Raw genomic sequence first — 16,880 nt, 5'->3', positions numbered from 1 at the left:
TAACATCTGTCTTTGTCAAATGACTCTGGAGTAGTCGCAAGTTTTTATCTGTTTCATTACCATTTGGCATTTATGGGACAACAGCACCCAAGTGCAGGCATTCATTTTCACTGGGGATGCGGTGGGGCTACAAAAGCAGGCTCAGCTTGCTTTTTCTTGAAAGAAACATACTTGCAACCGTTATGTCCCATTTCGAGGCCCTGACAAGAAAAAGTCCCGGACAAAATCCTCCTCCTCAATTCTGTCCGTCTGCTGGCAGCTTACTCTGTCCCGCTGTGAATGTCCACAGTTGTCCCCAAACTACATGTACTGTCTCAGAGAATCTTAATTATCAGAAACTGTGGTCCAAGACAACTGTACATTATCCTCAGAGCACCGAGGGTAAACACACAGCCACTGGCAGTGGAAAAGGATGTAATCAACTTGTTTTAGCATGTGTAGCCACGTTTGAAAAATCAATTGAAACTGTGCTACTTTAATGTAAAAAATGGCTGTAACATTCAACTTCATGCTTTGAAACACTGTGTGGGGTACCCCTGACTGTCTTTTGGATGTCTTTAGAGGTTAATATTGATCACCAAATTAATCTAAAAGTGATATTCATCAATATTCGATTTTTTTTTATTGTCCTATTTTAGGAGGCTTCTCGTGAGAGTCCTGACACGGTCTCCTGCTGCCACAAAATTCCTCCATACAGCCAGTATGAAGGAACAAGGCTGTATGGGTTACTGATTAAAATTTATATAAAAAGAAAAAGGCAATGATCTCTGTGCTAGCTTCAATTAAACCTGGGTTTTAATGGACTTCTACATCACTACTTTCTGTCTTCATTTACAATTAACACAGGGTTGTACATATTGAGTTGCTGACCGTGAGCATTAACAGTCTCTGAGAGATAACCTTTTATAACCTCTCGAATACACACATTCATTGTGAAATTGGAAAACAATAACTCTCTTGCAGTGGCTTATACCCATACATTCCTTCTTTGCCAATGTCGTTGCACCAGCAAGAGCAAAGATCATTCGGTGAAGTGTGTGTAAACAAATTACTGAACTACCTGAGTGTGTGCAGAGAGACAGCTGATGTCAGCACAGCCTCCAGCCTGCTGAACTCTCTACGGGGGTATATCTCTTAGAGCTCTGACTCAGTCACTTGATTAGAGAACAGTCCAACATGGGGGTAAATAGGTCAGGCACATTATCTTATTTCTTTAGCCCTCCCCTCAACCCCACTGGGACAATTAGGCCACTGAGATCAAACAATGAATAGAGTGTGATGATGTTATTATTGGCCAGTAGAGTGATGGATCACACTTTAATCATCCCAGTCATCCTCTGTCTGCATGCACACATAACATAGTCCATGCAGTTCACCGATACAATCGCCGGAGATGCAGAAGAAAAGAGGAGTGTTTGAGGGTTTTTAAATTTTCTGTTGCAAGACAGAGGCAAAGTGTGTGAGAGGTGTGTGTGGGAGGCAGCAGTTCTTGAGCCAAAGCCGGCTTAGTGCCTCATACAAAAGCTCGAGTGTGGGTGAGGGGATCTTGAATATTCTTTACTTCAGAGGGAGAAGGGGTGCTGTTGGGAGGAGCAAGGGCTAGGTTTCCTACGCAGAGCCCCCTTTGTAATTGAATGCAGCCATCTATACGATTCAAGAGCTGCTGGAAAAGTCTGAGGGATGTGCTCGCACACTTTCATGCGTACACACCTCTCTTTGTCTCTGCAGACTCAAGTACAGTCCAGGCAAGTGAAGAGCAGACTGAAGTGTGTGCTCTCCTCATCCCTGTGCAAGGCTTAAATTGCTTTTGAAGCATGTAAGAGAGGACCTGCAAAGCTCATGCCATAACATTTCAGTCAGGTTGTACATGGTTTAAATCTATCTACACATGTAATCCTCTGAGAAATAACCAGAACCCCCGAACAGTGAAATCATGAGCGCAGAGGTTGAGGAAGGGAAATAATTGGAGCAGTCTCAATTTACTCTAAAACATATGATGTGTGTTTTTTTCAAAGCCCTCTCTCCTTCCCCATTTAGAGGTAATCACTCGACTTATAATGTTTTTGTATCTTAAGTTCCGAAATGTTTATTTTTCTTTGTGACATTAAGCTCTCCACTTTCCTTCTCTAGTTCTGTGGTGATGATGACATCCGATGTTTAAAGAAAGTTAAGCTGTTAGAGAGTAGCAGAGCTCTCCTGCCCCAGCTCTGCGCTGCAGGTGCTATTTCACGGCTTCTTGTATTGTAGCGCTTGATGGTGGCCACTAAAGGGAAAGACATGCTTCTTGCTGTCTAATGAGGTGCTGAACCCAGCCTCTTTATTTGAGCGGGGAGCACCTGAGCCACCCAGAGCCAGACAATAGAGTCAGTCTTGCAGTTTCCACAAAAGTCTTCCCATTCAAAACATCCACAACCCCGGGACACAAACTCCCACACTTCATAAAATGAAGGAAAGACTAAATGTAAGCTGAGACTGGCCATTCTCTTCACACAAGAAAGCTATTGTTTGCCTTTAGACGCCTCTCTCCACAGCCTTGCAAGTTTGAACTCCATGAAAAAACAAGGGAGAGGGAAAGCAGCTTGGCAAAGCTACAGCATGCATGCTGTTTGTCTCTTGGAAATGCAGCACAGACAAAAGCTGCAACCATCACTGCTGATTTCCACCTCACTCTTCCCTACACGCAGTTGATATTTGGCCAGCTGTCTTTGCTTCTGAGTGAGGGGCTTACCTGGATGATAGAAGCAGCACACAGATAAACATCTTGATGCAAACGCTGTCACTGTCTTTGTATCTGAAAGAATGGAAATGGCAAACAAGCAGTGGATTTGACTGAAAATCATGGCTATAGGGTACCAACCTGCTAATCAATGCTGCCCTGCCCTAAAAAGTATTTTTTCAAAATACCCTTTGTTGTCATCTGTTTTATTCAGAATGACACCAAACTTAATTAAATGAACATTGTGCTCTATTGAATTAGATCAGAATTAGTGATTAAGATATTTTATTAACAGTTCACAAAGGAAATAGAAACGTTCAGATCTAATGAGGACGTTTTTGAGCACAAGAATTCCCATTGACATCAAATCCAAACCACATAGGTGACTTTTTTTTGGTTTACTGCTTCATCTTCTGTTACAGATGCAGGGAACCAGCTTGTAGCTCAAGAGGCAGTAAGAAAGCCCTCCACACTAAGGCGCCCACCTGCACGCACAGGAGAGCCGATCTCAAGTAAGTGACAGTGAACTTGTTACCGCCTTAACTTGACAACAAAATCCCAGAGGTGTACTCTTATGATGCCGAAAGAAAGCCATTCTCTGTTTTCTAGATTGTCTCAACTGCAGTCAAATTACAGCTCTGAGTGGTCGCTTGAACTCACTGGAGGCGAAGGTGAAGGCTGTATCTGAGTCACAGATTAATACGACGTCTTACTTTAGTCATACATGTGCTGTAATACCTGCCTGCACTTGTTTCACGTTTTCCCGCATTAGGTGCAGTTACTCACAGCACCGGCCACCATATCACATCGCCACCTTCAGAGCAAAGGAGGAACAGCTGTCGAGGCCTCGTCGTTGATGGGGTCTGTGCCCGCTCAGGGAGCTCCTGGTGAGCAGGGACCTGCAGGTAACCATATCACGCCAAAGTACCTTAATACGCATTAAGTTAAAACGACAAAATGTATGAATTTCCAATAATTGGAGTCCATGGTTTTGCATTTGATGAGCGAGTCAAAAATAACCTCTTGCAGTTTTTCCGGCCCACTACCTGCTCACCTCTGCTCATATCCTATTTCCTGCTCTGCACACACATTCATTTCCTTTCACAAAAGCAAGAGACTGGTTGTCTGCGCCGCTCACTCTCAGCTCCCTGCGACCGTGCGGAAGCACGAGTCCTCTCCTTTCCTGGAGGGGAGCCCAGCGCTTGCTTCAAATCAAAACAGGCAGTTTTACTGACCCTGATACAAAATGTGTTTAGCCCTATTATAAACACAATCTGAAGGTATTTTATGTGATGGAAGAGTCCCTCAAAATAGAGTTATGGTGTAACTTTTAATCAGTATAAAATGAGACAATGCCAGTGAAATGCTGCTGTACCCAAAGCCACACCCTAAGTGCACCGATTCTTTGCTCCTTTTGCAACAGAGACGTTTTTTCATGTTTGGAGCAATTATCTTTCTTGTTTTATTTTTGGGAAGCAGAAAAGGTCAACTTTGTTTTTTGTCCCCATGCCAGATCATCCTGCACTGCATACACATCACTGTGGAATGTGGGGGAGATTTTTTTATGTATTGGCACATAAATAAGAAGTCATGTGGTTCTTAACAGGTCTTAAAATTAGTTCAACTCAACCTGAGATGAAAAACAATGCGTGACATCTTACACATTATTCATTTAACAAAAAATAAGTCGAAACGCAGAGGCAAACTAATGGAGGCTTGCAGGCGTTTGTTTCCACAGCTTCTTGAGGTTTAACCAATCGTTTCCATCAGGTCGAGGTGTGGACTTTTAGACTGGGCCGTTTTTTTTCTTTTTCAGTCGTTCTGTTTGCTGTGCTTGAGATCATTGTCCCATTATGCACAAACGTCTCCACGTTGGTCTCGTCTGTTCAAAGATCATCGTTCCAGAAATCTTGTGGTTGGTTTAGAAGCAACTTTGCAAACTAAGCTGTGCTACCATGTTCTTCTTATATTTTTCTTTTGAAGAGAAAAAAGGCTTCCACTTGACAACCCCTCTAAACAAGTCATACATGTTTAGTCTTTTTTCTTAATGTGCTGTCATGAACTTTAACATTTGACATGCTAACTGAGGCCTGTAGAGACTGACATTTTACTGTCTGACTTTGGGATTAACTTGCTGAAGTCCACATCTGGGAAGATTGGCAACTGTATTCTCCCCTTGTGAATAATCTTTCTCACTGAAGGATGACGGACTCCAAATTGTTTGGAAGTGGCCTTATAACCCTTCCCAGATTGATGGGCAGCAACAATGCCTTCTTTAGGATTATTCATGTCTTTCCTTTTTGGCATTGTCTTAACACACACCCAACATACTAACAGAGCTTGTGCTTTTAGAGGTGCTCACGCCTGCTGTTGCTCAGTCAGTCAAACGCATTTGACGAGCAGCATCTTGTTACCCTCTTGATTCATCTGGAAGCAGTAAAGTGTATTTAGTTTTGCATACACTGCTTCTGCATTTTGGCCTAGATTTTGTTCAATTAATAATGACAATATAATATGTAAGCTATTGCTGTCCATCTGAAGTTGTACTTATCTAATTAGAGGTTGTTTTTAGTTGTTTTATTTGGTCAGCCAGATCTTCTAAGTCATGAACTGATGCTGCTTTAATTGACATAATGTGAGGATATTGGTCAGATTTGACAGTATATCATTCAGCCAGACTTGTGTTTTCAGAACGTCTTTGGTACAAGGTGTGGCTCCCGTGGAAGTCAAAGATGGTGTTGCTTTTCTTCAGTTCACACAAATATTCATTATTATTGAAGTGTAATGAAACAGCTCCTAACACCGACATAAAGACAATAATAACAGCACTTTTTCCTCCTACTTGCAACTCATCACAGAACAGATCTTATTCAACCTCCTCTCCAGGTGGTTTGAGTTCAGATTTTTTTTTCACAGATATAATAAACTTTACAATTAAAGCATCTCTCTGTTTTCATTTCAGGTCCTCAGGGTGAGAAGGGGGGAGATGGGCTTCCTGGCAGAGATGGTAAGTTGTAATTGTTTCCTTTCAGATGATGGCAAGCCATTTAAGACATAAAGCAGTTGGGGTTTCATGATTACTTGTGACTGTTTCTTACTCCTAGGTAAGCCAGGGTCTCGAGGGCTGCCAGGTCCCAGTGGGCCTCAGGGCGAGGCAGGGGCAAGGGGTCCATCTGGAGCCCCTGGATCAAAGGGATCCTCGGGACCAGCAGGTAATAGTGGACCTAAGATAAAGACATCCTCTACCTGTTGTTTGCAGGCAGCTGTGAGATTAGATAATCATTTTTGTCCCTTCAAAAATGTTGATAAAGTTTGTCAATAAGCATGTAAAGTTGTGTGAGTGTTATCAAGAAAGATGGAGGGCACTGCAGGGCGTTTGCTGACTTGTCTGAGCACTTACGTTGATAGCTGTCAATAGAACAAGACGTTTGAAAGGTATACTGTTGATCAAAGAGCTGTGGACACAACAACAGAGAAATCAGAGACATCTGACTTGGGATGTCCGGCTCCAGAGTGTTTATCTTTCACTGAAACCTCTGGGTCAGCTCGCTGATGCATTCCAGCAGCCTTTGAGGTCTACTGGTTACTCACTGGAATTTGGGCATTTTGTTGGTTTGAATTTTAAATCACAAGTTTCTAAAAGTGAACATCAAATCCTTTTTTGTGTGTGTGTCTGAATATTTATGGAAACTCCACAACATGTCCTGCTTTTTATGATCATCAGCCAGAATAGAAACCAAATCATAAATCTCCTCTGTGCTCCCAGAGCTCATTTGTTATGTAGAAATAATAAATGATAACTTTATTTTGAGGGATAACAAAGTAAATCCACCAACAGCCACAACGTGAATCGTAAATAAAGTAAATGCTTGTACGAATGTGTCACGACATCTGCTCTCGCTATATGCTGTTATTCTTCTGCTCTGGATCACGAAGGGAGTGCCTCTCCTTTCAGCCTAACATATAAACCTTGCCTGCTGCTGAGTAAAGATGAGATTTAGAGTGAAACCTCAACTACAAACCCACTTTCTGAAACGCGCCATGTGACTTCAATCTGAAAGAAGCATGAGCTACACATATACAAATCCCAGGTCCTTATGATTTCCATATGCCTGCGGTGTTATTGTTTTTTCTATCTCCATTACTTCATAAGTATCCAAAAGCAGAACAGTGTTTTTCTTATTGTGCACATTTTTTTTTTCAGCATAAAGAGAAAGATAAACACAGGACTGGAATGTGTTCAGCGATGTGCAAAATTTACTCAAATATGGGGGAAAAGTGAACTTTGTATTGCAAATATCCACTCAGCTCCAGAGAACCATTATCATACATACAAAAAAACTTGAACTGCTTGCTCTTATAGGGTGTGTAAACCCCAAAGAGTCACTTGGACTGATAACACTGTGCTGCGGATGATAGTTCGCAAGCTCCATAAAAGCAACTGAAACGCTGGCGGTTGTGCAGCAATTCTTCACCAACGCTTCCTGAAAACAGGCCACATAGGTGTCAAATCAAAGCTGTAATAACATCATATTGCTGTGCAGCAATTAGTGGACTGTCATTGTCAGTTGCATCAGTGCATAAACGGAAAGGTGGTGAGTGTCCGTTTGACAGAGGGTGAGAGGGGGTGTTCAGCGAGCAGTATTACTTCAGATGTTGTTATGATGCTTTTTCCATCTTGAAATTAATGGATAAAAAGGAGGTGGAGGAACACTTTCACTGTTATTTTTACATAGACGTGTATTAATAACAGGTGGCATGCATGCAGAGTGTTTAATTAACTATGAACCTTGTACCAGTAACACTTTGCAGAGTTTTTCTCTGTTTATTTGAGTTTCTTTATGTCACTGAGCAAGTTTCCAGCACTGGACCTTTAATGATCCTCCTTCTATTAATTATAGAGTAAGAGAGTCATTTAGTTCACGCTCAGCTCAAGCAGACACTGTCCTGTTGTATCAACACTTTATCTAATCTTTTCCTTTCCTGGTCTTTGTCACAGATTATCACCCCCAGTCATTCATCGGCCGGCCATGTGCTGTGCCTCCCTACAAGAAAAAGTTTAAGATCAAATTTTGCCGTGACGCACACCATGTCTGTCACCACAGTGATTTGTCATCTTTGTTCCTTCCTCTCAGGCCCCCGTGGTCCACCAGGACTCCCAGGAGAGAGAGGTCTACCAGGACCACCAGGGCCTCCAGGCCCTCCATCGCCAGCCATTTCCCACATCCCAGAACAGAACCATAGTAAGTCCCAGAACAACAAATACTGTTTTTATAATCTCTGTGACACAGAGATACTTGTTGAAGCAAGTATCCCCTCTTTTTTTACGTTTACAATGCTGGACCTGAGAAAGACTACAGTTTTTTGTATGACAGGGACTCTTACAGCACAAGGCAAATTATCTCTTGTCTTATCCATAGGTGATTGGTCCAGATGGTCTGTGTAGATTTACTGGGTGAACACATGACTGCAGCTGCAGCAGTCACCATTACAAAGTCTCTGTGTGAGCAACATACAGTTGAACTGTGTAAATGACAGCTGTTAATATTGGTCTTAAACAATTAACCAAAACCCAGAATAATGGAACAGCTCTGAATTTCCTAGGAGCCTGTATGCAGCCGTGAAAGTATATTTTGATTTTGACCTCTGCAAACAAACAAAAAAAACCTCCTGGTGAGATGTAGTTTTTAGGGGAGCTCACCGCCAAAACTGAGCTGTTTGTGTGTCATACCAATCGTTCCTATTAAAGCTTTGAGCTGCTGGCGTCAGACAACATGAAGCGTTTGTTCTGTTTCAACTGGGAATTCATCATTTTAAAGTTCTCAGTGTAGAAATCCAGTTTAAATGCCCCACAAGTCAGATGTCTGACTCAGTAAGTCAGAGGAACCTCAGCATTCCCATTTTGCACTGGTTGACCAGTGCGTAAAGGTGGTCAAATAAAATATTTATATATATAATATATATATATAATATAATATAGTTTTTGCTCTTCATCCAAGATCTCTCTCAGAATATTTTTGCTCCAGTGTTTGTATGAGCAAAATATCTTACACTAGTATGAACTCATATTACTAACAGCTGCTAATTTGTGAGTGAACTATCCCGGCTGATTGAACATGATCACCATGAGAGTGACACCATTCTCAGCTCCAACATCTGATTTTTGAGTTAACAAAACATGCTACAGATGTGGTTAGCTCGCCTTTTTCTTACCCAACATCCCCCAGTGTGTGTGTTTTTGTTTTTTTTCATTAGCTGTGTTTACATTGACCCTAATAATCCACTCATAATCAGAATGAAAGCCCACTCATCTAACCGCTTTAATCAAAACCGTGGAGTGTTAAAAAGAATGTGCCGATGATTTACACAAGTTTTGATCAACTTTCAGTTTTTGAGGCGTGGCGTAACATGTAAGCGAGCCACAAGACTACAACCATGTAAATGATTAATCTAAATGTTACTTTTTATCTGGAATAAATATGCTGTCACTTCCTGGGGCTTAAGACTTCTCCATTTCAGTGCGTAATTTCATCAAGGACACAGGTCTTTAGAATTTAATATACTCATTCCTGGTCTTGAGCAGGCAAATAGTCGTCAAGCAAGATGATCTGTGTGAGCGGTGAAGGTTCTCCTGCACTCTGTTTATGTTAAAAGTTGCAGGAGAAATGTGTGATACTGGTTCCACTGAAATGGGATTTCTTTCCGTCGGTGGGTTTTTAGAAATAAGATAACTGCCAAGGTGCTGCTAAGACACTCCCAGCTTATTTTCATTAAACTCTCCGAGGAGTCAAAAAAATCCCAAGAGTGAGTGCATCCGTGTCAGGCTGCCACTTCACCACCTCCTCCTCATTTGAAGTGGTCTTTCTGTGAGCCAGTCCAGACTATTTGACCACATGTCCAAACAAAATCAGCTTTGCTTGTGCACAGCTTCAAACAAAGTGCGCAGCTTTCTCAGGTTTTGCAGTCTTCAAGCTTGACACTTGACACAAAAAGAGTATGAAACAAGATGGCGTTAATGTTTGAATTGCTCTGAGCTAGTTATTCTCTCTCAGGCAAAAGAGAGCAGAGTCAATGAGTGTTAAATGGATGCAGAGACAGGGAGATTGACACAGACTTCACATGCTGGGATGAGAACCTGTCCACCACTGATGTCACTCAACAGCTTCCAGATGTAGGCTGCTCAGACAGCTGAGTGAGGGGGGGGGGTCTGTGAGAGACAGATGGGGGGCCTTCACCAACTCTTTCTTTCAAGGTCAACACATGGGCGGGTTTTATACATGAATTCAGTGGTAAAACAAAGTATGCAGCGCGCCGATTTGTAAGCCCCGGGTTCCTGTGTGGAGAGAGCTGCGAGGACGCTGGGGTTGGCATGATGATTTCCGAGAGTGTGGGCCATTTCTTTCACATCAAAGTAACAGTGGGGAACATAAGCGGTGAGTGGGTGGGGGGTTTCTGTACTGCGCTTCCTTTGGAAAACACTGGCTTATTTGGCCTCTACATGTGCATCAGGATGTTGGAATTCCCGTCCGCAGGACAGGAGAAGGTGCCTGAACCAGCAGCCTAGAACATTAAGGATTAACGAGGGCAACCGTGTGACAATATTTCAGTGTTTGTTGGTATTAAGACACAGATCCCTGTGCGTTGCTTGCTTGCCCAGAGACAGAGTCACAGAGAGCCACCCTGGCTTGTATGTCACCTCGGATTCTGATCTGTCAGCGGTGTGCAATGATCTGCCAGCTGGAGGATGTTTATAGCTGTCAGACGTCCTCCTCATCTTCCTCCTCCACTTTGTACCTCTAATGTCTCATGTTGTGATCAGATCTGTGTTTCCTGTCAGTATAAAATGACCCAACAGCCACACACTTCCTGTAGCACACAGACATTCGCCACCCGCCATTCCTCCTGTCCTTGTTTTTTGGACGCACGTAGTTGTTTCTGAGTCCAGTTAGTGTATCACAAAACATGTAAAAAGTTTTAATAATATTACCTGGAATATTCAACCTTAATCTACTGATGCTTTGGATTGCATTTTAGTCTAGTTTACAGCAGTGCAAAAGTCGATAACAGAAATTTGACTGTTTGTTGGGAAACACTGCCCTCTAGCGGTCTTGCTAAGGGAAAGTCGAAGTGCTTCACTAAACTGAAGCAGCATCAACATAAAAGGTCTGCTTTGTACACATTATTCACCGGAGCTCCTTACTGGAGGGTATCAGGTATATTTATGTATCCTAAAAAACAAACACTGCACACTGAAAGTTGTGTTATATTTTGCACATATTATAGCTCTTTCGTCAAACTTGGCATATTTGAATGGAAACGTTGGACTTAATCACATGAATGTCACCAAAATACCATTTGATGTGCATGCACCACTGCACAGCTGTAGTACAGGTCAGTTATTACAAAGTGAGTCACATAAAGGCAGTTTGATTTGGATTTACTTTGAAACCTGTAACCAAAAGAAAGTTTAATCTCTAAAACTTCCATAAAAGACGAAACAGAATCAACCAGTTTGCTTATAAAATTGAATATAAACAACCTAAGAACAGACGCTTTTTACAGAAATTCAAACCATGCCGTATGAAGGTCTGGCAGATAATTATCATCACAGACTAAGCTTACTTTTTCCACTTTAGCCAGGAGAGGGATTTTTGTATCCAGTTAAACACACATTTTGTTTCAACTCCAGATCGTGGAAAAGACCCCTTCTTCTCCAACACTTTCCATGACTCAAGAGGTCTGCCCGTTCCAGGACCTCAGGGTCCTCCCGGGCCTATTGGTGAGTGTTTACTGTTTGCAGGATGTTTATGTTGTGGCTGGGAAACATCTGTCCACACGCTCAAACATTCTAATATTGAAAATGCTTTTACATACAAAGCTCTTACAAATGATATACATTTTATTCAACTTTCTCAGTCAGACTTAGCTTGTTCTCTAATCCAAGTCATTGTTTTTCTTCTGCCAGACGGTTGTATGTTCTTTTTTTTTTCTGCCTCTATGTACACAAACATCCCTGAAATTACTTTTAAAGGGACTTTAGACCAATGCTGTCATATGTCAGGTGGAGCTCGGGGCTCTTCACAAGGCACAACTAATGACTCTCCATCTACCACACAGGCCCTCCAGGTCTTACGGGCCCCGTAGGACCTCCTGGCCCCCAAGGACAGAATGTGAGTATGCTCCCAACATAGCGGCGCACTGCACTCACTCACTGAAGTCAGCGCTATCAGATTTGTTGCTGCAAGAATGTATCTTTGTCGTTTTGAATTTCCTTTCTGACCCTTTGCAGGGGAAACCTGGGGCTCCTGGAGCACTGGGCCCTGTGGGGCCAAAGGGAGAACGTGGGGAGAGAGTGAGTACACCCAGTTTAAATTACCGTAGTTCATCTCTCTGTCAAGGCGATAACCTTGCCAGAGGTGTATTTGTAATAAGAAATGGCTGACTTAGCTCAAAGGCTAATTTTACGTGTAGCTTGAAACACGTGCAGAAGGTGATCTCTCTCTAAGCAGAGCACGGTATCACACAGCACAGAACAGTATAACTTGTATAACTGTATAATTGAAATAACTTGTCCGTATTTCCATTCAGTAGAATTGAGAAATGATGTACAACACCTCCAACATACAGAAACACATGACCATATGCTGAGGTGGATCAGATCCTACTGATGCGTCAGGCCTTTAACTGAGGGACAGGAGAGCTGATGATTCTGTATCATTCCAGTTTTGCTACAATTAAAAAGAAAAGAGCTGAAAGAAGGAGTCATTTTGTTTATTGCCTCATGAACCAAACACGATCTGCTCCATTTGATCAGGCTTTCACGTATTTCTATAAAACTGGTCACGCTTCATGAGACTGAGAGGACTACTGCATCAATGAATAAGTCAGCTGCTTCGGTGCCTTCTGGCGTGTTAACTTTAAGTAAGTTTTCTTCATGTAGCAACTCTCTGAGACACGCCTTTGGTTTTTCAGGGTCCTTTAGGTTACCCAGGAGAGAGGGGCTTCAGGGGGGATCCGGTAAGCCTCCTCTACATAAACATCAACACATGTCATATCTGGTTATGTTGCTGTAAACCACGCTCACCAGCAGCACCACAAAGCACACTGAGCAGTGACAACACTAGACTGCTGCATAGATTTCGATAACATGCCACACTTCTCAATGTCTCTTTACAGGGAGCACCAGGTCCCAAAGGACAGCCAGGAGAGAAGGGCTTGCCGGTAAGAGTGTAGTTGTTGGTAGTTCACATGGTGAGGCGTGGCCCGCACACGGAGACCCTCCCTTTAGAGCAAAGATTTTAGAGACTCCTTTATTGAGCAATGAATGTTTCCTGTGTCTAACTCTTGATTTCCTTTTACCTCCTTCTGATTTTACAAGATCAATCTAAATGTAAGATATTTTCATTACAGTCATCACATCTTTAAATTGCAATGAATCTGTTCTAAATTCCGTGTGACCATGACCAACATTTAAGGTTATGGCTTTGATCTTCTTACAGTCATTGTGTGTGTGGCTGCAATTGGCCACCGACTGTTGTGTTCATCTGCACCTCTTTCTCTCTCCAGCCCACACCTTCGTACCTGTTGATAAAACATATGGTTTTTTTTTTGTTGCTGTGTATGTTCGAGTATGTACGATAAGTGTTTGATGTGTCTGATTTTGTGTTGGTCCTCGGGGTGTGCTCCGGACTGCTGTCCCCTGTTACGACACTGTCCTCTTGACCCTAAAGCTGTCTGACTCCCTCTGCAAGCTACTGTCTCCATGGCTACCCTTCACGGTCACCTTTTCAGCATCTGACTTTTGGCATATACATGTGATGTAACAAAAAAAAAAAACGGGAAAAAAAAAACCCAGATTCGACTGATGCAAATTTATTTTACATTGATTCAACGAACCACAAAGAAAACATGTGGGATGTATATGCCAAATCACTCCATTATGTGTCAGTGGTGGGTCCTGTTGGGTTTAGAGTTGTTGTGCTCTGATGTGAGTGGAGTGGATACAGCTATCCTCTTTTTTTTTCCACAATGCAGCCTCGCATGACAAGCACCACACTGCATAAACCTTTTTCCATCGAGCCAAACTGCTAGTTACTTTGCCTTCTTTTTTCAAACTTGAAGCATGTCCTTGGTTTGTCTTCTTCATCGGCACATTGCTCAGAAATAATCACTCACCTGGCCGTCCAAAGTGCCTTTTTCCAAGATCCCGATTCTTTCAGCTGTGTCTGTCTGCTTTAAGTCTCTTGTTCCACTTCTTTTAGTTTGCTTTAGTACGTCTCGTGAGGACGCTGCCTTGTCCTTTAACAAAAGACAGATTAGATGTCAGTCCACACTGGCTTCACTGTCAGATGACAATTGGAAACTTTTGTGTCTGCAGCGCTAAGAATGAACACTGTGGAGCTGAAAATACTTGCCTTTCTGAACTGATACCCTACATAGAGAATCCAGATGGCATGATGATGTCTGTATACCGGGAGAGTATGATTCAACTGTGTTTGATGCTGGTCTGTAATGTGCATGCTGATGTTGCCCAGCCCGGCATGGCAGAGAATGACATCTTATAGCAGCATGTTCAGAGAATGAGGGAGACATAGAGAAATATGGGGAATGGAAATTGGGCTGGGCAGATATGTGGACTGTTTTAACCTTCTAACTGCTGAACTGTATTGAGAAAAAAAATGACTTGCATCTTGGCGAGCAGTCCTTTAGCTTGTGCTCTTTACCTTGACGGCTGTATCTATCTTCACAGGGGGACGGAATACATCAGATCAGAGAGGCGCTGAAGATCTTAGCCGAGAGGGTTTTAATCCTTGAGACTATGATCGGTATTCATGGTGAGTAGGAGGCCTGAGGAAGGGTCAGCTTTAGGCAGGGGTCAAAGCTGAGGGGGGCTCATACTGCCACAGTACCTCACTGCCAAGACAGGGGGTGGGAACAGTCGCGAGCAGCCCCAGGACTCCGGCTGATGTTTCCACACCCTCACACAGTCCCCCTGTCACTACTCTCTGATAGGACATTAGCTTGCAGATGTTCCACGACTTGCAGGCAGACCTTGAGCTTCTGTCTCGCAGGGTGACACTGCTGGAGGCTATCATCTGGCCAGGTAACGCTGAGACACCCACAGTCCTGCCGACCCTCACTTATGTCATTGATATCTAGAAAGGGTCGACGGAGTGTTAGAAGCACGATAATAACCACTTGTTACTGAACTATCAATAGAAATGTATGTTTTGCATGAACTGTTTTGCTTTGGAGAATCTTTTGATGTCGGCACAAATATTAAAATCAACTGTCTTCGTCAACCTCCTGCTATGACAGATGACACCTGGATGCTTTGATATTCATAGTTTCTTTATATCTTTTTAACATTTGCTTTTTTGGGAGTTTTTGACTGTTGGTTGGAGCAAAAAAAAAAAAAAGAGGGGCGATGTTGGTGCATGGAAACTGTGGTGGACATTTTTCAGTGTTTTGAAATGATTCAACTTTAAGAAACCAGCAGGGAATTTCCACATCAGTTCAACTAATTTCATTTAATTTTTTAAACTTTCGATCTTAAATCTTCAATCTACTTTTTCTTTGGTGGAAGATTAATCTACATGATAGAAATTCTTAAGTATTAGAGAGAAAATATGAGTGAGTCAGACTTATTATGAACATTTTGCCCATCGTAGCAGCTTGGTCTATAAGATTCTCGTCAGGTTTTTTACGAATTTGGAAAATTCCCTGCTCCAAAAATGCGAACATCAGTTTAGTGAAGCAGTTGTCTTGCTTTATAAATAACTTGTGTGGACATCTGTGCAGTTTTAAGGCCACAGACTGTTTCATCTAACAGAAACTGGCCTGTGGCTTCTGACTGAAAATGTCAAACGAGGCATAATGTTTGTGACTAAGATGACTTGCTTCTGTGAGTTGATGTGAAAATAAAATTCTTGTTGAGGGATAACACAATAAAAAGCTCTCTTACTATTTCTCATAGATTTTTTTTTTATTATTATTCGATCACTTGGTCTGTGATCTTCTTTAAAAGCCACAGATTTGCATAAAATGACAAAATATCATCCAAAAGTTTGCAGGAAGACCAAAGAATTTCCTCCAAGAATTTAGGCTAAAATTGCAAATCTGACCACCTCTGTAACTTGATGAATAACCCCTGCCTCCATCACTCTGATATTTGGGATTCCTCCATCACAGAGATTTGCCTTCTACCAAAAAGAAAAAGAATGTAGCTGATACAGAATATCACAACATGTATTAATGATTATTGAGAAGAAAAACACACCTTTTGCATGTCCATGTTATCAGATGTACCTCCTCAACAGCAGTGTAGTTAGCAAATCATTTTAAAGCACCATCACAATCGAAAAAAGAAGCCATTGATGGTGCCTGCAGGTTAAGTGTAGACATGCATCTGGACTATACAGTGCACATGTCTGCACAAACTGATGGACACGGAGGCCCCGTTCCAACTGCTGTCTTTCTTCAACAGAGCCTGATCTAGGGTCTGGGGATGGACCATTTGGCACCTCCTCCCCTAGTTTCTACAGAGATAAGCGAGCAGGTGTACTTCCACATCGACTTGCTTCCCCTCTGTCCTCCGACACCAAGGCTCGAGGGAAGTAGCGCCCCCGCTCACCCTGAGGATCACAGGCTGGGTTGACTTCCCCTCCTATAGGTCTCATCGGCACTCAACAGATTCAGACCGTATCTGGGCTCTTTTATCAGATTTAGGATGGGGGACACCTCAGGGAAACTCCACTGATACTCTACATTGCCCCGCTTCATCGGCAACCTTACAGCTACTTTGACCCCCCCCCCCCTCCCCTCAGCGCCAAAACCAAACCCTTAAAATGCTCCAAACAGCTGCTTGTAGATTTTTTTTGCGTCTTCAGCTACAGAACTGAAGACAAATGAACAATAGTCATGTTTGAAAAAAAGGAAAATCCGAATCATCTACGGTGCTCTTCTAACGTCTTGGGGACAAAAAAAGGGTCATTTAGAGAAATTAAGTGAAGGAGAAATCAGATGTGAGAAGACTGGATTAGAGTTTGTATTTCTTTCACATATAACTGCAATCTGATAAAAAAAAAAGAAATAAGGGTCTGTTATTTAAGTATAACGAGCATGTACAGTTTGGTAGACATGATTAATTACAGACAAACCTCCT

General features: G+C 42.4%; 1 protein-coding gene across 2 annotated transcripts in view; it reads left to right on the top strand.

Annotated features, from left to right (window-relative positions):
* emid1 (EMI domain containing 1) overlaps positions 1 to 16,808 on the top strand; it is a 54,878-nt gene extending 38,070 nt beyond the window's left edge. The window contains exons 5-17 of one of the 2 annotated variants that reach the window (XM_072387940.1): positions 3,139 to 3,228; positions 3,326 to 3,387; positions 3,489 to 3,621; positions 5,679 to 5,723; positions 5,821 to 5,928; positions 7,852 to 7,959; positions 11,406 to 11,495; positions 11,834 to 11,886; positions 12,006 to 12,068; positions 12,689 to 12,733; positions 12,893 to 12,937; positions 14,729 to 14,819; positions 16,203 to 16,808. In XM_072387940.1, coding sequence (XP_072244041.1) covers positions 3,139 to 3,228; positions 3,326 to 3,387; positions 3,489 to 3,621; positions 5,679 to 5,723; positions 5,821 to 5,928; positions 7,852 to 7,959; positions 11,406 to 11,495; positions 11,834 to 11,886; positions 12,006 to 12,068; positions 12,689 to 12,733; positions 12,893 to 12,937; positions 14,729 to 14,819; positions 16,203 to 16,336 — 1,067 coding nt within the window. In that variant the 3' untranslated portion in view covers positions 16,337 to 16,808. Of the gene's footprint in view, positions 1 to 3,138; positions 3,229 to 3,325; positions 3,388 to 3,488; positions 3,622 to 5,678; positions 5,724 to 5,820; positions 5,929 to 7,851; positions 7,960 to 11,405; positions 11,496 to 11,833; positions 11,887 to 12,005; positions 12,069 to 12,688; positions 12,734 to 12,892; positions 12,938 to 14,465; positions 14,551 to 14,728; positions 14,820 to 16,202 lie in introns of both variants that reach the window. The other variant, XM_072387941.1, reaches the window with a different exon arrangement.
* Positions 16,809 to 16,880: the final 72 nt, after the last annotated feature.

This window comes from Leuresthes tenuis, unplaced genomic scaffold (genome assembly GCF_036924035.1).
Source record: "Leuresthes tenuis unplaced genomic scaffold, fLeuTen1.0.hap1 SCAF_6, whole genome shotgun sequence".
Classification (NCBI taxonomy): Eukaryota; Metazoa; Chordata; class Actinopteri; order Atheriniformes; family Atherinopsidae; genus Leuresthes; species Leuresthes tenuis.
Note: the sequence above shows the minus strand (reverse complement) of the source record. Positions and strands in the feature narration are given on the sequence as shown.